The sequence below is a fragment of the Limulus polyphemus genome, unplaced genomic scaffold, assembly GCF_000517525.1.
Source record: "Limulus polyphemus unplaced genomic scaffold, Limulus_polyphemus-2.1.2 Scaffold2545, whole genome shotgun sequence".
Lineage (NCBI taxonomy): Eukaryota > Metazoa > Arthropoda > Merostomata > Xiphosura > Limulidae > Limulus > Limulus polyphemus.
Window position 1 is genome coordinate 38,210 of NW_013668155.1, and position 20,493 is coordinate 58,702.

At 35.5% G+C, this 20,493-nt stretch overlaps 1 protein-coding gene across 1 annotated transcript in view; it reads left to right on the plus strand.

Annotated features, from left to right (window-relative positions):
- LOC106467252 (CDK-activating kinase assembly factor MAT1-like) overlaps nt 1-9,002 on the plus strand; it is a 23,130-nt gene extending 14,128 nt beyond the window's left edge. Inside the window, exon 2 of the mRNA XM_013927580.2 lies at nt 7,929-9,002. Coding sequence (XP_013783034.1) covers nt 7,941-8,876 — 936 coding nt within the window. The 5' untranslated portion in view covers nt 7,929-7,940 and the 3' untranslated portion in view covers nt 8,877-9,002. The remainder of the gene's footprint in view (nt 1-7,928) is intronic.
- The last annotated feature ends 11,491 nt before the right edge of the window (nt 9,003-20,493 follow it).

The window sequence follows — 20,493 nt, forward strand, 5'->3', positions numbered from 1 at the left end:
AATTACTCTTGCTAGAAATTGTGACCCGAAAAATGGTGTTAACTTGGTAACCCGTGGCCCAATGAAGTTTTGTAAACAGTGTGAATGGTACTGTGAATGATTTTTTGACTGAGAAAATAAGCAAATAAACAAACAATCTCAGAGTTTTAGTGGTATATAGATAGATTCTTCAAGAAGATGAAGATGGGAACATTGACAGGGAAATGATATAATAGCAAATGCTCGGCGAGAAGTTTTCGTTAATAAAATTTTGTTGTTATTCTCGACTTGATTTTTATTTTATTACCTCATCACCATAGTTACTATTTGCAAATAGTCAATAATATTCTAGGTCCATTTTATTGTTGTTCTTTCTATGTGCTGTCATAACACATTTTCATCTCATCATTTAATTCCCGTTGTGCATATGTTGTTGTATAGAAGATATTTCAAAGTGATTCATCAGGTGGAAAACGAATAGACAGATAGATAAACCGATATGTGGTGCCATCTAGTGTACGTAAATTCATCTAGAAATTTTCTTAAAAGTGACCCGAAAAACAGGGCTAACTCGGTAACCCGTGGCCCGATTTTAACGAAACTTGTTCTATTCTGTTTCTATTCTCATTTCATTACAAATATGGTTCTATTGTGCGCCGTTTTTACTGTATTTAATTACAGACAAGCAGAAAAACAATCTCAGAGTTTTAGTAGTTTATAGATTAATATGAATCTTGAATTTGCAACAAAACTATTTTAAAATCTGTAAAATGGGGTAGTAAATTTTAACATTAGATTAGGTAGTACTAATTTTTCATTTTTGATTGCCAGTTGATTTGCATTTAGAGCTAAAGCGAGTAGAAAAACTGAAACTGATTTTGATAAAATTTCCAAACTAGTTGACAAGGGTTGATTGCTACTGTTAGTATAAACTTGACAAGAAACTTAGAGATTGTGATTCTAAAATTTTTACTTAGTTAAACATTGTTCCTATAATCTTATAAACAATTTAGTTGCTGAATTATCTCATGAGTTCTGGTCTTAATTTAATAATCATGTAAACTACTCTCATCACATCCTTTTATGTGAATATGCTAAGTGCATAATCTTGTAAACTTTATTATTTTTTACTGAACTTACATGTTCCTACTTGTGGTTTAAGTATATAATTCTCTCTTTATACCTGAAGAAAACAAATTCTATTTTCAGATTAAAATTGTTAATAAATTTGTGGTTAAGTTCTGTTAGAGCTTATGTGATTTATTACATTTAATATATTTTTTACCAGTATGTAGTGATATTATTTTCACTACTTATCTTGGAACATTAAATATTATTTGGAAAACCATTTCTATTTTTAAAACATTTTAATAATTCTTAATTTCTGAACAAAATATATGTGTGTGCTAGCTTTCTTATCAGCATTTTAACTAGATTTACTTTAAACAAATCTGGAATATAGCTCCTAACATTAAGTCCAAAGCTGTAAATGCTTTCTTTTGATACACTACACATTCAAGACTGTTGTTTTTATGTACCACTGTATTAAGAAAACAACTTGATGTTGTTTTTGATATTCAACTGTAAATCACATATTTTTTATGCTATTAAAGTATTGTAAAGACTGACCTTCATGTTGAATAATCATTAAAGATGACAAGAGTGTTGTCAACATCCAGTTGACACTATATAGGTTTGAAGCTCAATGAAACAACACTCCAACCATTTATTTTCAAAATTGCAAAGGAACAAGTGGGCAAGTGATGGTATTAACTTTGATACTTTTGCAAGTCCATTAATTTGATCTTGAATGTTGGTACTAAAAAATGAGATTCTGTGATGAAAAATTTTAGTTTCTAAAAATTATACTTAGGAAAATCTTTTTTGTAACATCTTCAATGTGATATAATAGGGGAACTTTTTCAGAGGACTTTTAGTATACAATACAAAGATTCCAACTCAGATCTTACACAATAAAAATTATTATTAAACCGTAAATATTTATTTCTGAATTCATTATAAAACCATATTAATAATTTAAATAGTATATTTGTTATGTATATATTATTCCAAAAAACTTAACCAGGGAACAAGCTAGCTCATGACTATATGTATGCTTATCTGATACTATTTGTTAACTGGACAATCTTATAAATTCCACATAAGATACTGATGGCTTTATCCTCACATTTTTCTTGTGTAATTTTTTATATATGCATTTAATAAGTACTTTACTAATTCCAATATAGTACATTACTTCCACTCACATAAATGGCTATTCTCATTCAGTGCTGCCCTCTATATGCAATTTTTTTTACGCTTCCCACAAGCCTTCTATCTTCCCTCCATTGGAATTGACTGATTCCATTGTGTGTCTCATTCAAATCATCATGCATCAACCCTCCACCAATAAGAGTGTGACATATTATCATGACACATGTGACTCCCTCTATTCAATTCTACCAAACTATCACTTCTGGTTTGGTAGTCCTCATGTTCATACATTTTTTCTTTTTGTGCTCTTTGTGTGAATCATGATTTTAATAGTTTAATTTCCAAAGTGGGATCTCTTCATTATTATATTTTCTCTACATCGAAGAAATCTTTTAATTAAACTTAATTTCCCAGTCTTTATTTTTTCTCACACTCGCATATTTTACATCAAACACTTTTGTTTGACTTGCATGTTTCGACAATGAATTTTGAGGTTCATGTTGCCACTTTGGGTGTTATACCTATAGCACTATTTTCACAGGCTGCAGGTGGGAGAGAGACGTCACTGGATTTCTCTGCTATTATCCATCGTAAGATTGATCATTATATGGATCAACCTTCTTCTCCTGAACAAACCAAACCCATTCGGGTCAATGAAGATTTGATATCCTTTTTTACACCATTGGATTTGGCTGTATTGTTCCAAACCCCTCCTGCAGAATCAGCTAGGACTAATATGGCATTTTTCGACATTATTTCTCAGGTATAGTATATTTTATCCCATTCTTCATTTTTCTCTGATTCTTTATTACCTCCATTTTTTCTCGTTTGTCATTTTCAGCTCTTGCTTTACATGTATGATTTAACCTTGTCCCTGGTACATTTGCTGCCTCTTTCTTTTTGAGATTTCTGTATTTTTTTATTTGGTGACATATTTTCAATCATGTATCTGAGACTTTGGAATCTCATGTGTAATCTGTGCATCAACACTTGACCCTTTCCACTTTGGTTGCAAGTCTGTCACAGTTGGAGCCACAACACGCCTCTATTTTTACCCATCCCTGTCCCCTTCAATGGATTTCTCATCTCGTTGTTTTATTCAAAGATGATAGGCATGTTGCCAACAGTACCATACACTAACCAGAGGGTTCTGGTCCAGTGGGAGCTTGACTATATTATATTGTTATCATTTTGTGATCTTTCACTACAGGTCAGTGGGTTCTTCAGATTTTATCAGAGGGACTTGTCCTACTATTTCTTTCCCCGCCTCCTTTGTCCTGGTACCCTTTTCCTTCCCCATGACTTGGGATCCTGCCACCAGCCTGTGTCTGTCCGAGGTGGTATAAGATTTTCTGTCTCTAAAGGCTGTTGCATAATCTTTTTCCAGGCTGTTCCAGGATTTTGGTCTGCGGCCAAGAGGTCTTATCCTTTCAACGTTTCTAGCTATAGGTCATGTTTTGATACATTTTCTCCATCTGACCATCCAACCAATTTTAGTAGTTGCTGATCTCAATCATTAGGGCAGCACCTGTTCTCTATCCCTCTTTATTCATATGTTCGATCTTCTTTTTGGGCCCACACACTTGATATTCCTATCATTGCGTGTCATGTTCCAACTGCTTTTGCTCTTGTTGTGGATCAGATTCCCGTCCAGACAACATTTATCCAACAGAGTGGTCTCTCGACCATTTTGTTTTCAAATGGTTTTGACTTCAGTGGAGTACTCCTCATGTTGAGGCTTTTGCTATGTCCCTTACTCATCTTCTTCCTTTTCTATCAATGTTTTTCAGCCAAAATTATACCTTCATGTTTGTCTAATCTTCCACTCTCCTTCTTCTCTAGGTGGTTTCATTCATCATTGACACTTTGTGTTCAGCCCTTGTGATAGATCTTTCCTGGCTGTCTCAGCTGTGATTTCTGCAGCTTCTCCTGCTCCAATTTTCTCCTCCATTACTTTTTCTTCTGTCTCCATCCCTTCTTTGCCACCCTCAGTCACTGGTATTTCATCCAGGCCTTCCTGTCCTCTGTCTTCACACCTGGTTTTCCTCTGGTCATTGGTGAAGTAATCTGGCTTCTCCAACAGTTAGTCTCTTTCCTGGTTTGTTTCATTCGCTCTTCCTACATGGAAGTTTCTCAACACAAATTGAATTTTTCCAGGATTGGTTTTTGGATCAGGGGTCTTCTGTCTCCTTGTTCTCTGATTTTTGGGTGGTCCAGTCCCACACCTTTCCTCTTTCTTGATCCTGCAGGTATTTACCACTCATACACTTTACCTGTGGATGTGTTCCTTTTAGATTTGTCTTCCTCCACAGATGAGGATATTAATGTGTTCCTGCACTGCCTCAATTTGCCTACATTCAAACCACTCTTCCAGTACTCTTTGTTTCATCTTCCCTTATGTCTTCCTTCCTTCTCCTATTTGCCTATAAATGTCAGTGGTCTGTTTATTTGCCATTCATGTTTCCAGTACTCTTTATCCATCTGCACATCTTCTACTTTCTCCGGATCATTTTCCTTCCAACACTTCACTGGCTCATGAGGATAACTCATCGATTTAGCCACTTTCTCTTCCTTTCGTCTCACACCTATATCCTTGTCCTGATCCCGATAGACTTCTGTGTCCCGTATGTGCTCTTCTCTGTTATTTCCTGCACAGCTTCCTTCTGTAGTGTCCATTCTGTCTCTTTCTTCCTTGGAAACCATCCTCTGTTCATGTTCTGTCTCCTTCCTCATTTGCCAATTGGGTTTGGCTCTTCAATCGATTGGCTTTTTCCTCTTTATCCTCTTCCTCCCATACTTTTTTCCAGGTGTCTTTTCACCCAATCTGATACCTTGCCTTTTCATTGGTGTTTCATCTTCATCATCTGTTGGCGGTACTTCTTCAATCGGGCACATGGACTGCCCATGATATGTTTATCTCTCACTATTTGCATCAGATTGTGGCTTTCTTCCTCTTTTGGTTATTGTCTTCTGCATGTAGCCATTTCAGGATATCAGAATTTAGTGAGACTTTGACTGGGTAAGTTATTTTTTTCTTACTTTTCATTTTCAGCAGCCCTTTTCCCTTTTATTAATGCTCTATGTTTGGATCCTGCTATGTGGCAAGTGATGCCAGACCAGGTATTCTTTAACTGTTCAAATCTGCACTGTCAAGCCATGTCTACATGCATATTATAATTCCATGGCCAATCAATGCACACCGCAGAGATGGTGTGTTCCATAAGATTGCTTGTAGGTTTATCCTTACAACAGAATTGCTTCATAAGTTTGCCCATACCTACCCATGGACTGCATGGGTAAAGCAGAAAGGTATAGCTGCCCATCCCTGTCATGTCTTGTATTAAATAAATCGGTATGATCTGCTTTTAAAAATAGGGTTTCATGGTTACCGATTGCACTGTCTCAGGTGTTGCAGTTCCTCCAGATTCTCCGTGTTTTACTCCCCTTTTCTTCTTGTGGAGTTTGAGAGTCCTTACCACTTTTCAGTTCCAAGCCACTGGGGTGGGGTGACCATGGAGGCATTCTCCTGAATGGGTTAATGAAATACAAACAGAATATAGAACTGATTATATAACTATTCAGTTGAGAGTATGGTGGAGGTGTTCTGCTAGTGTAGGTGACTTGATTTCCTCCAGTATGAAACATTAATACAAATGGTAGTGACATGTCAAAATTGCAGTTCAACCCCTCGATTGGGATTGCTTATCCTACCCCCATGTGGATATCATTTCCCAGTGGCCAGGTTTTGAATTTAGAGTGGAACCAATGAGCATAAGTCCTCTCACATGTATTGCAGATGTTTATATATTCCTCTCTCATTTATACTCTTATCAGTGTTGTGAGTCACGGTGGAGGTAATTGTGGATTATTATGGTTCTTTCCCTTCCTCTATCCCTTGAGGTTTCTTTTTCTGAGGATGTTAATGCACTTGGAGTGGTTCTGGTCAATTTCACTTTTGAGGGAGATGTCAGGTTCTTGGATCAATTTATCATATTCACATATGCCCCGTTCATCAGTTGTGGGGGGGGGTACTAGATTACCTCCAGTATCATGAACTTGAGATGTGGCTCTGTTTTTGATTGTAGTCAACTTGCCGGTGGTATGATCCACGTTGCTGTCGGTACCTGGAGGCCGGGTTTTAGATTGTAGTTGACTTACCGATAGTGTGATCGTCATCCTACCCCCGCGTGGATGTCGGTTCTCTGTGGCATGGGTTTTGGATGTAGATGACTTGCAGTGTACAGTCTGTTGTCCCTTATCCACTCTACACCTAGGGGCACATTATTTTCATTTTACCCACTTTTATAATTTCTGGAATGGTTTGGATCACTTTCCAGCCATAGTTCTCTACCCATATATACATCTTCCTATGATGGGCGAAGAGTATACCTGGTTCAGAAATGGTGCAGTTCCCCACATCAGATCTTAGAATCTGACTGTCCTTCAGATGCTTTCGAAGGATGCTTCTTTCTTTCCCTTGCACCGGCCCCTCCACCCATTCAGTGTGATATTCTAGCTATTTATGTGAGTGGATGTAATGTACCATATCAGATGTTATAATTTTTCTACACTTAAAATGTATCTCTGATAGGTACTTACCTCCTCTCACATTTCCCACCCTTCCTTCCCACTGAACACTGGTACTTCCATCTTCTGCCAAAACTCAAAGTGATAGTTTGGTAAAATTGAATGGAGGGAGTCACATGTGTCATGATAATATGTCGCACTCTTATTGGTGAAAGGTTGACGCATGACGATTTGCATTATAGATGCATTGAAATCAGTCAATTCCAATGGAGGGGAGATGGAAGGCTTGTGGCATGTGTGAATTTTTATTTTGCATATAGAGGGCAACACTGAACGAGAAAATAGATATTTATGTGAGGGAGGTAAGTACCTATCAGAAATACATTTTCAGTGTAGGAAAATTATAACTTTTGTTTCTATAACATTTATAGGTTCTTTTTTTTTAACAAACTTTGTATTGTCATTTAAAATATGTCTTAGAAATTATAATTTTTTATATTGAAAAGAACTACCTCATTACCTCATAAGGTTTCAGTAAAACTATCATATTATTTTTGCAGAGAGTCTTTATTGCTACCAACTCTTTTTTTTTCCAAAAATTATGGTTTGCACTCAAAATTATAATTATAAGTGATGACATAAACTGTAAGGTTCTGAGACGATACCCACCTCTGTATAGAGAAATCTACCTTTCTCATGCTTCTGCCTTATAGATTTGCATGCCACTAGCCTTTAGGCAACTCCTACAAACTTTCTCGTCATTTGTGCTACTGCATGATGATGGTTTTTTCACTGTTTATCTACATTCTTCATGATGATTGCTAAGAGCATTGAAAGCAACAATATTAGAAAATAATTCAAAAGTAATGTGATTGTACCCATAATGCATGCACATGGTATCTAGAATTTTCTTTCAATTTTATCCACTGTAAATAAAAACAATGATTGTTTACAGTTGAGACATAATTCAAAACTAACAAGTAGAATAAATAAAAGAAAATTACTAGTTTTAAATTTTTTGGTGTTAATTGACAGTTTTTTTTAATATTAAACTATAGGGCAAAAGACAAAATACTCTAATATATAATACATATAAAACACTGCATGATTATGATATTGGAAAGATAGCTGTGTGTTCTTAGGAGTGAATGGAATGACATATTGTATCTGTTTTCATACTACTAATACAGGCTGATCTTATCTTCCAGGTGCTACCTCAGATGGATGAAGCTGCATGTCCTCGATGCAAAACAACCAAGTACAGAAACCCGTCCCTCAAACTACTAGTGAATGTTTGTGGTCATGCTCTTTGTGAAAACTGTGTAGAGCTGTTATTTGTGAAGGGCTCAGGAGCATGTGCTGAATGTGGTATACCTCTCAGGAGGATTGATTTTAGGATCCAAATTTTTGAAGATCCTTGTGTTGAGAAGGAAGTTGACATTAGGCGAAAAGTTTTAAAAGATTTTAATAAGAGAGAGGAGGAATTCTCATCACTAAGAGAATACAATGATTACCTGGAAGAGATTGAGACAATTATATTTAATCTTGTAAATAATGTGGAATTTGAAGCAACAAAACGAAAAATTGAACAATACAAAAAAGAAAACCGTACACAGATATCAAAGAACAGGGGCAAAATTAGCAGAGATGAGGAAGAGTTAGAGATTCTGTTGGAACAGGAAAAGCAGGAGACAGATATTAGAAAACAACAGTTCCTAGAAGAAGAAAAGGAAATTAAAAAATCAAGGTTAAAACAAAAAGAAGCATTGATTGATGACTTGATGTTCTCTGATCTACCAGCTGGACAGATTTTAGCAAGTCATGTCTCAACTGTAAAAGAAACTGAAATCTCTAGAAAAGTTCCAACCAAACCTGCAGTGGTTCAGTTTTCAACTGGTATTAAACTAGGTCAAAAGGAAACATTTATTCCAATCCCAAAGGAACCTGAGGGTGAATTATATGTATATAAAGAACTTGTAGTACCACTTTGTGGCCCAAATGCTCCAGATTATGACATGCTGGAAGCTAATGGATATACTAAACATGTAAGAACTTCCTCTGAAACAGAAAAAGCTGGTGGTTTTATCTCAAAGCTTGCATGTTATAGGGCTTTACAAGAAGGAGTTTGTGGTCTATACTTTAATCCAGAGCAGTGAAAAAGTTTTTTTATAGATTTGACTAATTTCTTCTGTATAAGTTTCCTAACTGTCAGTATTATAATGTATTAATCATGCTATTTGAAAAAACAGAACTATCTGAATTAAAGCAATAATTATGTTTTACTTGTGTTTGTGAGTAGATAGGTCTCACTTAAATTTCTTGATGAACAGTATCCACAGTTAATGTATTTAACAAAATTTAACAAGTCATGCTTTGAATGATATACTCGTATGCTTATTTGATATGAATGTCCAGACTTCCTAATAAAAGTAAGAAGACTGATCATAAAGTTACTACAATTTCTAAAGTGTACATTAAATTACAATTCTGGTCATTGCCTAACATAAAGTGTAACCAAGCTTTTAAGCTACAGTAGCTACAATGTTACATAATGCATGTCCTATAAAACAATAAATTTGGTTGTGTAAAAAGATACAATATATATAAGAAAATACAAAACTACAATGTTAAAAATGGATATATAAAATGACTATTTTTAAGACTACTTCTATATTATAGTATAAATAGTATATATTTTAGCTATTTAATTATTTGTATAACTTTTATTTAAAATCTTTACTGTAATACACCAAAACAGTTAATGGTTTGAAGCATAATAGTTGTATAACATTGTGTTAATGTACCATCCAAAGCACCTGTGTTTAATGTCAAGTTATAGAATGAATGATTACAAAATAATAATTGAATTTATTAGTCTGGCAGTCATAGCTAGCAGTTATAAAGTTTTACAGCAAAACTTGAAATGTGTTGAGAAATAAATTGATAAATGCAATTAGAGTTCTCAAGATATAGCTGGCACCCTAAGATTACTTTTTGCATCGGTGACACTTATTAAATGATTTTCAAAGTATGTTAATTTATGCAAATTTCTGTATATTGAAACCAAATGTGAAGTATAAAAGCTCTTTATATTTTTACATTTATAACTTCATATGAGTTGTAAATATTTTGAGGCTGTCTATCATTAAATGATATCATTTAATCATAAAGATGGAATTCATAGTTCCAAATTCCAGGGACAACAAGTTTACCATTATACTTTACCCATTGGACAAGTAGTTTGTTAATCATTCAGTCTATTTGCTAGAACTCTACCACAGGTAAGTATCTAGGGAGCTATGCAAGTTACTGAAAATTCTAAACTGTAGAGATGTAGCACATAAATACAAACATTTAAAAATGTGTACATTTAAACCTCAAACAGAAACTAATGTATATACTAAAATAAATATATCCCCTTAATTAAAAAATCCTGTAACACACAGAGTAGCAAATGCATTTAAATTAATGCAACAATATTATTTCATTGCTTTGGTATACATTAGGAACCCATTAATCTGTTATTGCCAGCTCTAGGAAGAATGTATCAGAAAGATTAAAAATAGCTTTAATATATATTAAATACAATTTTATTGAGGAAGCATTGATGTAAATCATAATTTCTTTATCAGTTTGGTACATGGGATATTTTACATGCTGTATAAAGTATATAAATATAAATGAAAAGCTTATATGCAAAACATGATACACCACATGTCATTCCTGATAAAACTGAACTGATAGTGGCAGTGTGTTAATTGGGTTCATTGTTAAAGCTATATTTGTGTGTGTGTGTTTGGATGGAGAGAGGCAAGTAGATTTTGAAAAACTACATTTTATCCAATGGACAAGATGTGTTTTTTTTTTTTTAATTCCACACCCCTGATTTCATAAATTAATAATTTGGGTAAATGCAAAAGTACTGATTGTAGCCTAACATACATAAACTGTATAGGGCACATACTTAATATGTGTAATATATATATTATCTTTTTTATTTTGATGATTATTTTCGTTTGTTATCTTATTATATGGATTAAGAAGTAGCATCAAAATCTCATGCTTGTAAGATATTACTTGAATTAAGGTTAAATATATCTGTAAGATTGAGGGTACCCAAATGATGAATAAGAGTTAATTCTATTCGTTAAATGTTTTTTTATGTTGAACATTCTTCGTTAGAGCAGTTTATTAATTATATATATTGGCTTAATTTCAGTTCTGATCTATGTAGAAAGTATGCTTTGATGGGAAGTTATCGATAAATGCTTTGTTCTGTCCTCAAGTATGTTCCCATACATTAAAAAAGTGATAATAATAATAAAATTTTGGGCACTGCACTTATGAAATAATTTTATATTATTACAGCAGAATTTACCATAGTAAATTCAGATCTTTGCTGCAGTATTTTTGTTTTTTAGGAAGTTACCATAATTCTGTAGTATATTTACTGTACTATTATTGTAAAATTACTTAGGTATTCTGTTGTTTCTCTGTAAAATTGCTGCAGTATTACACTCATTTCATAGTGATCATATTTAAGTTTGTAGTAAAAGACCTTCAGTGTAACTACTGTTGTGTAGTAAAACTACTGCAGTATTATTTTTCATCTTTAGCTAAAAGGAAGTTAAAATTGTTTTGTAGTAAACTTCTGTACTTTATAGTAAAATTGCTTTGGTATTGTACTGTTTCACAGTAAAATTACTGTACTTTCATAGTAAAATTACTGCAGATGTTACACTATTGGTAGACTATCATTTCACAGTAAACTCAGAATTGGCTAATTTGAAATTAACTAGAGCTGGAAGATTAGTGGAATTTGGTAATTGATTAATCATTGGGCGAATTAATTTATTACATTCAAAACTAACCAATTATTCTTACATGAGAGTAATCTTATTTTCAGCTTGTTTAAATGAATTACCCTTCATTTAATATGATAGACGTTTTAGTGTTCAACGGTGTTTGATTATGTTACTTTTTATCTCCGAAAATGTTGTACGTGAGAATGTATCATATACGCAACATAGTACCAAACCAGCAACAAGCTGAAAATATAATAATCTGTTTTGTTGGTTTATCCTCACATATTTTCACATGACTACTAAAACTGCTGACTTTTTTATGACAATAAACATTACTTCTTAACAATTTTTATAAAACTACACGTAACAGTTACTAATTAGATTACTATTGTGTATAGGTTAACATAAGTCAAGTACTATATACATAGCTCTGGAGATCGAGTGTATGATTTTATATAAACACAACATCTAGGCAATCAAGAACATGATACTTTAGGTATGTCTTTACTGAACGAACGGACAATAAACTTAATAGCACATTCCACTTGTTTTGTTAGATGTATAATAGAATAAGATTATCACGGGTATGAATTAGTCATTTTGTGCGCAATATTCCAGTACGAAGGAAGCCAAAAATTTATTATTTTGGATCGTCAAAATGTTGATTCTACAAATCTCCATTCTTATTACACGTTTATCATTATGTGTTATGAAAGCTAAACAGCTCATTGATGTATAATCAGACTTTTTCCCTTTCAATGCTTCTTATCTAGCTGGAGCTAGTTATAATTAAACAGGAGTCCTGTTCATGTAAATAGGTTAACGACTTACAGTTACACATTGTTAGAATTTTATTAGACCTTTTCTATTATGTCTGCCAAACACAGTTAAATGAGCAATTCCGATACTGTACATTACCTCCTCTCGCATATATAGCTATTCTCGTTCAGTGATGCCCTCTATATGCAACAACATTTTGTGCATGCAACGAGCCTTGCACGCCTATGTAACCCATGATTATCCTGGCTTATTTGCACCGCGTATTCAAATCATCATGCAACAACCCTACACCAAGTGTAGTGCGACATGCCCTCCTGATGCATGTAATTCCCTTCATTCGATTATTTCGTGCTATCACCACTCGTTAAGCAGTACTATATTCAAGACCTGTTTAATTGTGCTCTCGTCACGCTTTTTTCTTTTGAATTTTCTCATAGGAAGTGGAAAGATCATATATCTTTTACTACTATTTTATCTTTTAAAGTTTTCAGTGATAACTTCCCTTGGTTATTCTTCTTTTTTTAAATAATGTTCATTATTTTATGATGAATACCGAAGTTAATGTTACCTCTTCAGTGCTTCTAGCACAATTACACAGGCTTCAGGTAGGGGGAACTCGACTGAGGAATATTCGGCCTTAATTTGTCGGAAGATTGAACATTATCTGAGTTGACCTTCTCCGGATAGTGCCCAACTTCCTCCCGAACCTGTTTGTGAGGACGAGGAATTTGACAGCTTTTATCCTCATCCCGATTACGCTGTGCCTCCCCACTCCTCTCCTATGGAATCTGCTAGTCCTAATTCAGCCTTTTTAGATATGATTTCTCAGGATTGTTCCGTTTTATCTATTTCCCAATTTATTACAGTCCTATTACTTCCTTATTACATGACACTCCTTCCACCTAATATTTTGTTTTCCCTCCTCCTGATGTTGAGCATTTTCTTTATCAGTTGTGGGTAGTGCAAGCTTGTCTCACCCTCTACAGGACACGGATCACTTTTTATTAGCTTACCATCAGGCAATTACCTCTGTCTTGAATCTTAACAGTTAGAATCACTACTGCCAGTGTGGTGGCCTGACCTGTCAATCCTGTCCGTTTATTCCTGACCCAGTTTTTCTGCCTTTGTCTTACTCTTATGACTCTCCTTCAGTACTTGTCCACCATGCAACTTCTTTCTGAGAAACTGCACCAATCTCTTGGGGGATTTTCAAGGGATATCTACTCCCTCCTTACCTTGGTGTAATTATCCTACTCGGCTATATCTCTTCACACTTGGTTTCTTTCCTGTTGGGATCTTTCGGGGAGGGACTTGGGGATAGCTTCTTTTCCCATATGGTCCTATTTGGGGAATATTCCTGAAACTTTGAAATCGTGTGTGGTATCTGTGAGGCAACATTTGATCCTTTTATCCCTGGTTGCTTGTTTGTCTCACCCTGTGCCCTTGCAATCCCCTGTTCCTGTTCCACATCTGACAACCTCCCTTCCTTTACTTGTTCCTTCTACTAGGGGTTCCATATTTCGCCATGTTTTTACAAATGCAGGTTTCATCATCGCCAACAGTACTGGTGACTATCCTGTGGGTTCTGGTCCAATGGGAGCTTGTTTGAATGATTTTGTTCCCCTCTGTTGGGAATTCACTACCAATTGGGTTCTTCAGGACTTGTCATCGAATTCCTTTTCCCACCTCCATTAACTCCTGTACCAATATCCTTTCTGTTACCTCAGGATCATACTACCAGTCAACATCTGTCAGAGGTGGTAAAGGCTCTTCTTTCACAGAGAGCTATATAGCTGTTGGCCATCCTTCCCCAGACTTTTACTCCAGGATGTTTGTGATTCCCAAGAAAACTAGGGACTGGTATCCTGGGATTGATCTGTCCTGCCTCAATTAATTTCTGGATCTTTCCCATTTTACAGTGTAATATTTTCTCACTCTAAGGTGGGCTTTCTCTTCAGGATTGTGGACGACCATGGTAGACGTCTTGAATGCCTATCTAAACATTCCTGTTCCTCCTCTGTGCAAATGCTATCTTCAGTTTGTCCATCACAGGGTTGTGTACTAGTTTCGTATATTGCTCTTAGAGCTTGCTTCAACTTCGTATGTCTTTTGGCAGGTAGTCAAAGCATTTGCCCAAATTCTCAGGGGTTTCACTTGTACCACTATATGAACAACTGGTTTCTGTTAGCTCATTCTAAAATAGTCTTTACATCACACTCGTCTTCTTCTGTCAGAAGCTCCTTGAGTGGGTTGGATTATCAACTTGGAGAAGCCTTTCTGTCCCCTATCCAATATCTTAACCACTTAGGGGTCTTTTTCAACTTCCATCTCAGTTGAGCCAACCTTTCTCTCTTCAATCCCATTCAATGGAGCTTTCATTTCTCTTCACCCTTGGTGCTCCCTCTTTTACTGCTTGCTAGTTTCTATCACTTTTGGGGACATGGGCTTCTCTGAAAGCACTTGTCCCCTTGGGTTGGGCACATGTGTGTCTCTTCAGTGGACTTTGCATGACCAATGGAACCTTCTTTCAGATCACTTGGATTCTCCAATTATATTCCCTCTTCCCCTTGTCGATGATCTGTATTGGTGGTTGATCAAGGCCCATGCATCACTGGGAGTGCTGCTTCCTCCTCATCCAGATTTGCACCTCTTTACTGATCCCTCCCTCATCGTTCAGTCTTCTTTACTTAAAAACAAACGAAATGCAAATTTTCTTATTGAAATAAAACTATGCATTGAAATACTTAGTAATTTTTACTTTGCTTTTGTCTACAACTCAAGATCAAGGAAGTCTTAATCAAGAAACTACAAAAAATGAATAACAAAATGTTGGTAACTTTATCACGATGCCATAAATGAGCCTAGAGTACTACTTTTTTCGTAATTCAGCCTAAAATGAAAAGTTAAGTGTGAAATCACATAGCTTAGGGCCCTCCAGTGGCACAGCGATATGTCTGTAGACTTACAACGCTAGAAACCGTGTTTCGATACTCGTGGTGGACAGAGCACAGATAGCCCATTGTGTAGCTTTGTGCTTAACTTCAATCAAACAAACATAGCTTACGCCCAGTTGCATAAAATTTCTCATGGAAGAAAAAAATATCAATTCAATTTTAAACCTAAATCATTTATGAATTCACTATATTGATGTTATATCACCGAAGTATAAAAACAGAAAACATTTTAATCAACGTAGACACTAAATTAAGCAATTAATCATTTTTTCTGGTCCCACATGGCCAGGTGGTTAGGGCGTTTGACTCGCAATCTGAGGGTCGGTCGCGCGTTCGAATCCCTGTTACATCAAACATGCTCACCATTTCGTGGGGGCGTTATAAGTGACTGCCAATCTCGTTATTCTGTAACATCCCATATTCGTTGAAAAGCACTCTATACCATCCTGTAACAGTAAAGACATTTCTATAACATCCCATGCTAGTTGAAAATCGCTCTATAACCGTTAAAAAAATCAATATACAGCATAGCGTAATAGTTAAAAAAACACGTGGCACCGTCAGTACATTAAAATCAAATCTTTAATAGAATAAATTAACTTTTCGTAGAACAAACTAGAAAATAGCCATACTTGAAATCATTGAAGAGATCAGAGAAAGATAGTTCAAACAAGAACTATCTTTCTAACTATAATCCCACGGTGGGACAGCTATAAGTCTTCGGATTTACAGCGTTAAAATCGTTGGCCCGATTCTCCTTTGTGGACACAGCAGATAACCTTTGCTATAAGAAAACACGTTTTCTAATTATACAATTTAAATGATTATTAATGGTTGCATGATAGCTTTCATGGGCATGAAAGGTTTTAGTTTCAATCTTTTGGTATATTTACATATCTATAAACAAGGCCAACGTAAGCTTAAACATTTCACATCTAATATTTAGAATACAGATTTCAAGTTTTATCTTAGCTTGTTCGCATAAAACATGATTTTAAGTACGTAAGAAAAATACTTTATATACTTTGCACAAAACATAACAGCACATATCTTTCTTTGTACACTATATACTTACAAGAACATCTAAGGAACATTATTTTAAGCTCTAAAAATGTGTCATTGAAATTCCTTTCAGTTTATAACTTGCAGGTCTTGAGCAGGTAAGGAAAAACATTTCAACCTTATTAAAAGAACATTTGGGCAATAACTTTCATTTTTATACATTATAGAATATGAAGAATATTTTTAAGCTTCATACAAATTACATTGGTAAATTATCTTTTATTTTACATTGCTTGTAGTAAATATATTTTCAGGACAATATCTTTTACGTTTTACATGTTTAGACATATAGCAAAACACTTTTTGATATATTAATCTTGTGATATCCAGTAGGTCTCCAAATTTGCTATTAGATATATATATATATATTTCATTTTAAGCATGTGGTAAGTCTAGTAATGAATTTTTTGGCAAGCCAAGTGCAGACAAGCAAGTTGGATGACCTTATCAAGAATCTTCTCTAAATAGAAAAAGTAAAGATTGAAAATGCGTAGTCACACAAACTGGATCAAAGTTTGTGAGCCCATACAAATATACACTAATAGATATAAACCTATGCAAGCTAAGTACAATAACAAATAGCAAAAACAAATTACTCTCCTAGACATTTACTATCGTCTGCAGATGAGTTGTTACTACTGTTCTGCCATTTATGGGTCAAGAATCCGTTATAATTGACATAATAGGAAAAACAATGTGAAATCTTATTCTAATAAGAACGATAACATTTCAGTACAATTTGTTAAAACCTGAGACACTTCCTACACTGGTTAATAGTATAATCTCATCACTGACCATTTATAACTCGTGTACAAGCCCTTATACGTAAAGTTGTGGCTTTGTGTCCTATGTGGCTAAACTCAACTAATTATCAGTGTTAGACATTCTGAATGGTGTTGTTGACATTGTATATGATACTGGTATTTGAGTATAATGTCCATGAAACCCTAGCATAGCTGCATTATCCTAGTTTGACAGTATCGCACGTCCCCTGTAAGACTTAGTGGTAGGTGGGGTCAGTGAGTTCCGTATCATTTTCTTTTTCTTATGGATTTTAAAATTTAATGAAAATTAAAATAGAAAAAAAACATTGATTGAAAAACAACCATACATGGAAGACTGTTTCACAGTCACAATCTTCAGTGGTTTCTGTACCTCAGCTTTTGATACTAATCCGTTTTTAGGACAGATGTCTCTTTTTGTATTATCCAAGATGGATTAGATGGGCTTGCAAGTTCTCCTAAGTTGGTTAAAAAGATATGTTCTGGAGACATCTTGGGTGAAACATCTATACCACAATATAGTGACCATCTCCTAAGATTGAAATTCATTGTGAATATTTCTATTGAGGTTACTCCTAATGCTGCTTTGAATTCCTCATAAGGAATGATCGTTGAGAAGGACTTGCTTACCATACCCAAGTCAGAGATTCTTGTTGATTTCTCCAGCCAAGTAGTTTCAGCTGTACGATATATCTCCACTTATTAAGAAGAAATAATGAGGTTTACCCATGTTCTCATTTTGACGTTTACATCAACACGTCTACCTGTTTCTGTTAAGGCAGGTTATCTGTACTGTAAGGTGAAGCCTTATAATCCAAATCCTTACCAATGCCAGTTGGTCGTGAAGAATATCTCTCCAATCCTTCAAGATAGTCTTCCTTTCACAATGTGAATAGTCTTCTGTCCTCTATGGATACATGAATTGACAGGTCTATGTATACTCCCATTTCTGTCTCTTCTGCAGCATCCAGTGAATGCTAAGTCACTTCTCCATTGGTCTCGGGGTACAAGATGATTATTCACTTATGCACTGGATTATTATTCATCTGACAGGGATCTGCCCCATTGACCCAGAGTAGGATCCATGGAGGCCAGTAGACCACTTTCTAATAAAACAAATGCTATGGTCAAATACAAAATGGCTCTCCATCCAGTTTTCCTATTTCTTCTAAATAAAAGATGCCACTTTGATACAATGAACTCTTAAGGTTTCCACTCTAATTTAGATGATACTAAGGCCTTGATTGAGTCCTTTCATCCTGTGTATCTCTCTTTATACAAAATATTCCTAAGCCCAACCGATGCTGTCACCTTCTAGCAATTGTCGTTGTACAGGAAAATCAGGTGGTGTGATGGATGAATTCATGGAGGTGAGGCACTGCTGTTTGACCAGCATGCACCTGCCATGTCTATGTCTTTCAGTACACCACTGAAGGCTGTTGCCATCTGGGTCTCCATTGGTCATACCATCACCACTTGTTCTCTTTACCTGTTACCAAGAGAGGATTATGATCAATGTTATGTTTTTTCATGTATCTCTTCAATCACCAGTTCCAAGGTCGTTTGGAATAAGATTCGAAATATTAGTAGGACGTTTCTCTCCCATCCTCTTTTGATCTTGTATTCCAATGGCCACTAGATTGTTGATATGCAAGGTATTGACAATACTCTAGGGGAATGCTTTTCTCGCCATTCCAGCACTTCTCCTGCCTTCTTAGCCATCATTTATGAGCCGAACGATAACACAATCTTTTTAAGCTAATAGTATCTATGACTATAATCAGCGATTCACGTTTATAGAACTAAAGATCGCTCTTTATCAGTTCAGCAGCACATCAGTTAAACCTGATGATCTTGATTATGAGATCTTGCACCATATTTTTCCTGCTTCTCTTGCTCTTCTTCTGGTTATTTGTAACCAGATTTGGCAGGAAGAGGATTTTCCAGATGCTTGGCATAGGGACTTTTGCCTGAAAAGGATCCCAATATTCCTTCTAACTATAGGTAAATTTCTTTGATTCTGTAAGGTTTTGGAGAGGATGGTTAATGCTCTTTTTGTTTGTTTCCTTGTATCAAAAACCTTCTCCCTCCCACCCAGTGGGGTTTCCATAGACATTGCTTCATCCTTCACTACCTGTTTGAATTGAAGCATTATCAGATAAACATTTTTCATGGGAGAGCATATTGTATCAATACTTTAGATCTTTAATGAAGGCTTACGACACTATGTGGAAGTGTGGCATATTACAGGATCTCCATTTCTATGAGTTACGTAACTATTTAGCCATTTTTATTTAGGATGTTTTAAATGACAGATTATTACAAGTTCATGTAGGTTTGACATTGGATGTGTCTTGAGTGTCACATTTTCAGTATTAAGATCAATGCTATCACTGAACAACTTCCTCGAAGTTTATCCAGCAGCAACTTTAGACTGTCCTCACTCGCCTGTTGGGGTAGCACACAGCAAACAGTTTCACCTTCTTGTCATCTAAAGCCGTTTGTGTGCATTTTTGCCACTAGTAGAAAGTGCACACTGATCCAGAGTTCTGCCTGGCTGCTGTCGCCATTTCCGTGGTAACTGAGACAAAGTTCTTAGGATTTTTCTTTGACTATAAGCTGACATTTATTCTGCACAGTAAGAAGCTTCGTGTCAAAGGTACAAGGGCACTGAACATCATCCACATCCTCGTTTCCACTTCTTGAGGAGTGGATAGATGTTTCATGCTGAAGGTTTTTCATGCCCTCATTCAATAAAAGCTGGACTATGGATCTGTGGTCTGTAGTTCAGCTAGGTATGCTGCCTTGAAGATGTTGGATCCTGTATATCCTCAGGAGATTTCCACACTTTTCCAGTCTAGCATTTGTACAGTGAGTTCTATTGTCCTCCATCTCAGACGATTGCAGCTATCCTTGCAATATGCTTCAAAGTTCTGATCATTACCAAAGCATCCCACCTGGCATTATGTTTTCATGCTGGGCTGTGCTTTATGAAATAAGGCAGCCTGCCTTTCCTAAATGTGTCCTTTGTATCCAGGCACAACTGACTGAATTGAGTTTAACATTGAATGATATTGTTGAGTCCAATGATCAGCCAATCTCACCATGGCTTAATTGTTACCATTCCCAATTATGACCTTTATTCGAGTCTTCTGAGGATATCGGATACTTCTGGTTTGCTGAATATCTTTTTAACCATTCTTCTGTTTCTGTTTTTACAGATGGTCCGAAATATGGTGATTCTGTGGGCTCTGCCATAGTTTGCTTCAGTTCAATGGTTGCTCAAAGGATCCCCTTTACAAATTCTGTGTTTATGCTATTTCACTTGCTTTGGATTATACAGAAGCTAAGTAGTGTGTTAACTGTACTAGCTATACTGACTTTGATGGC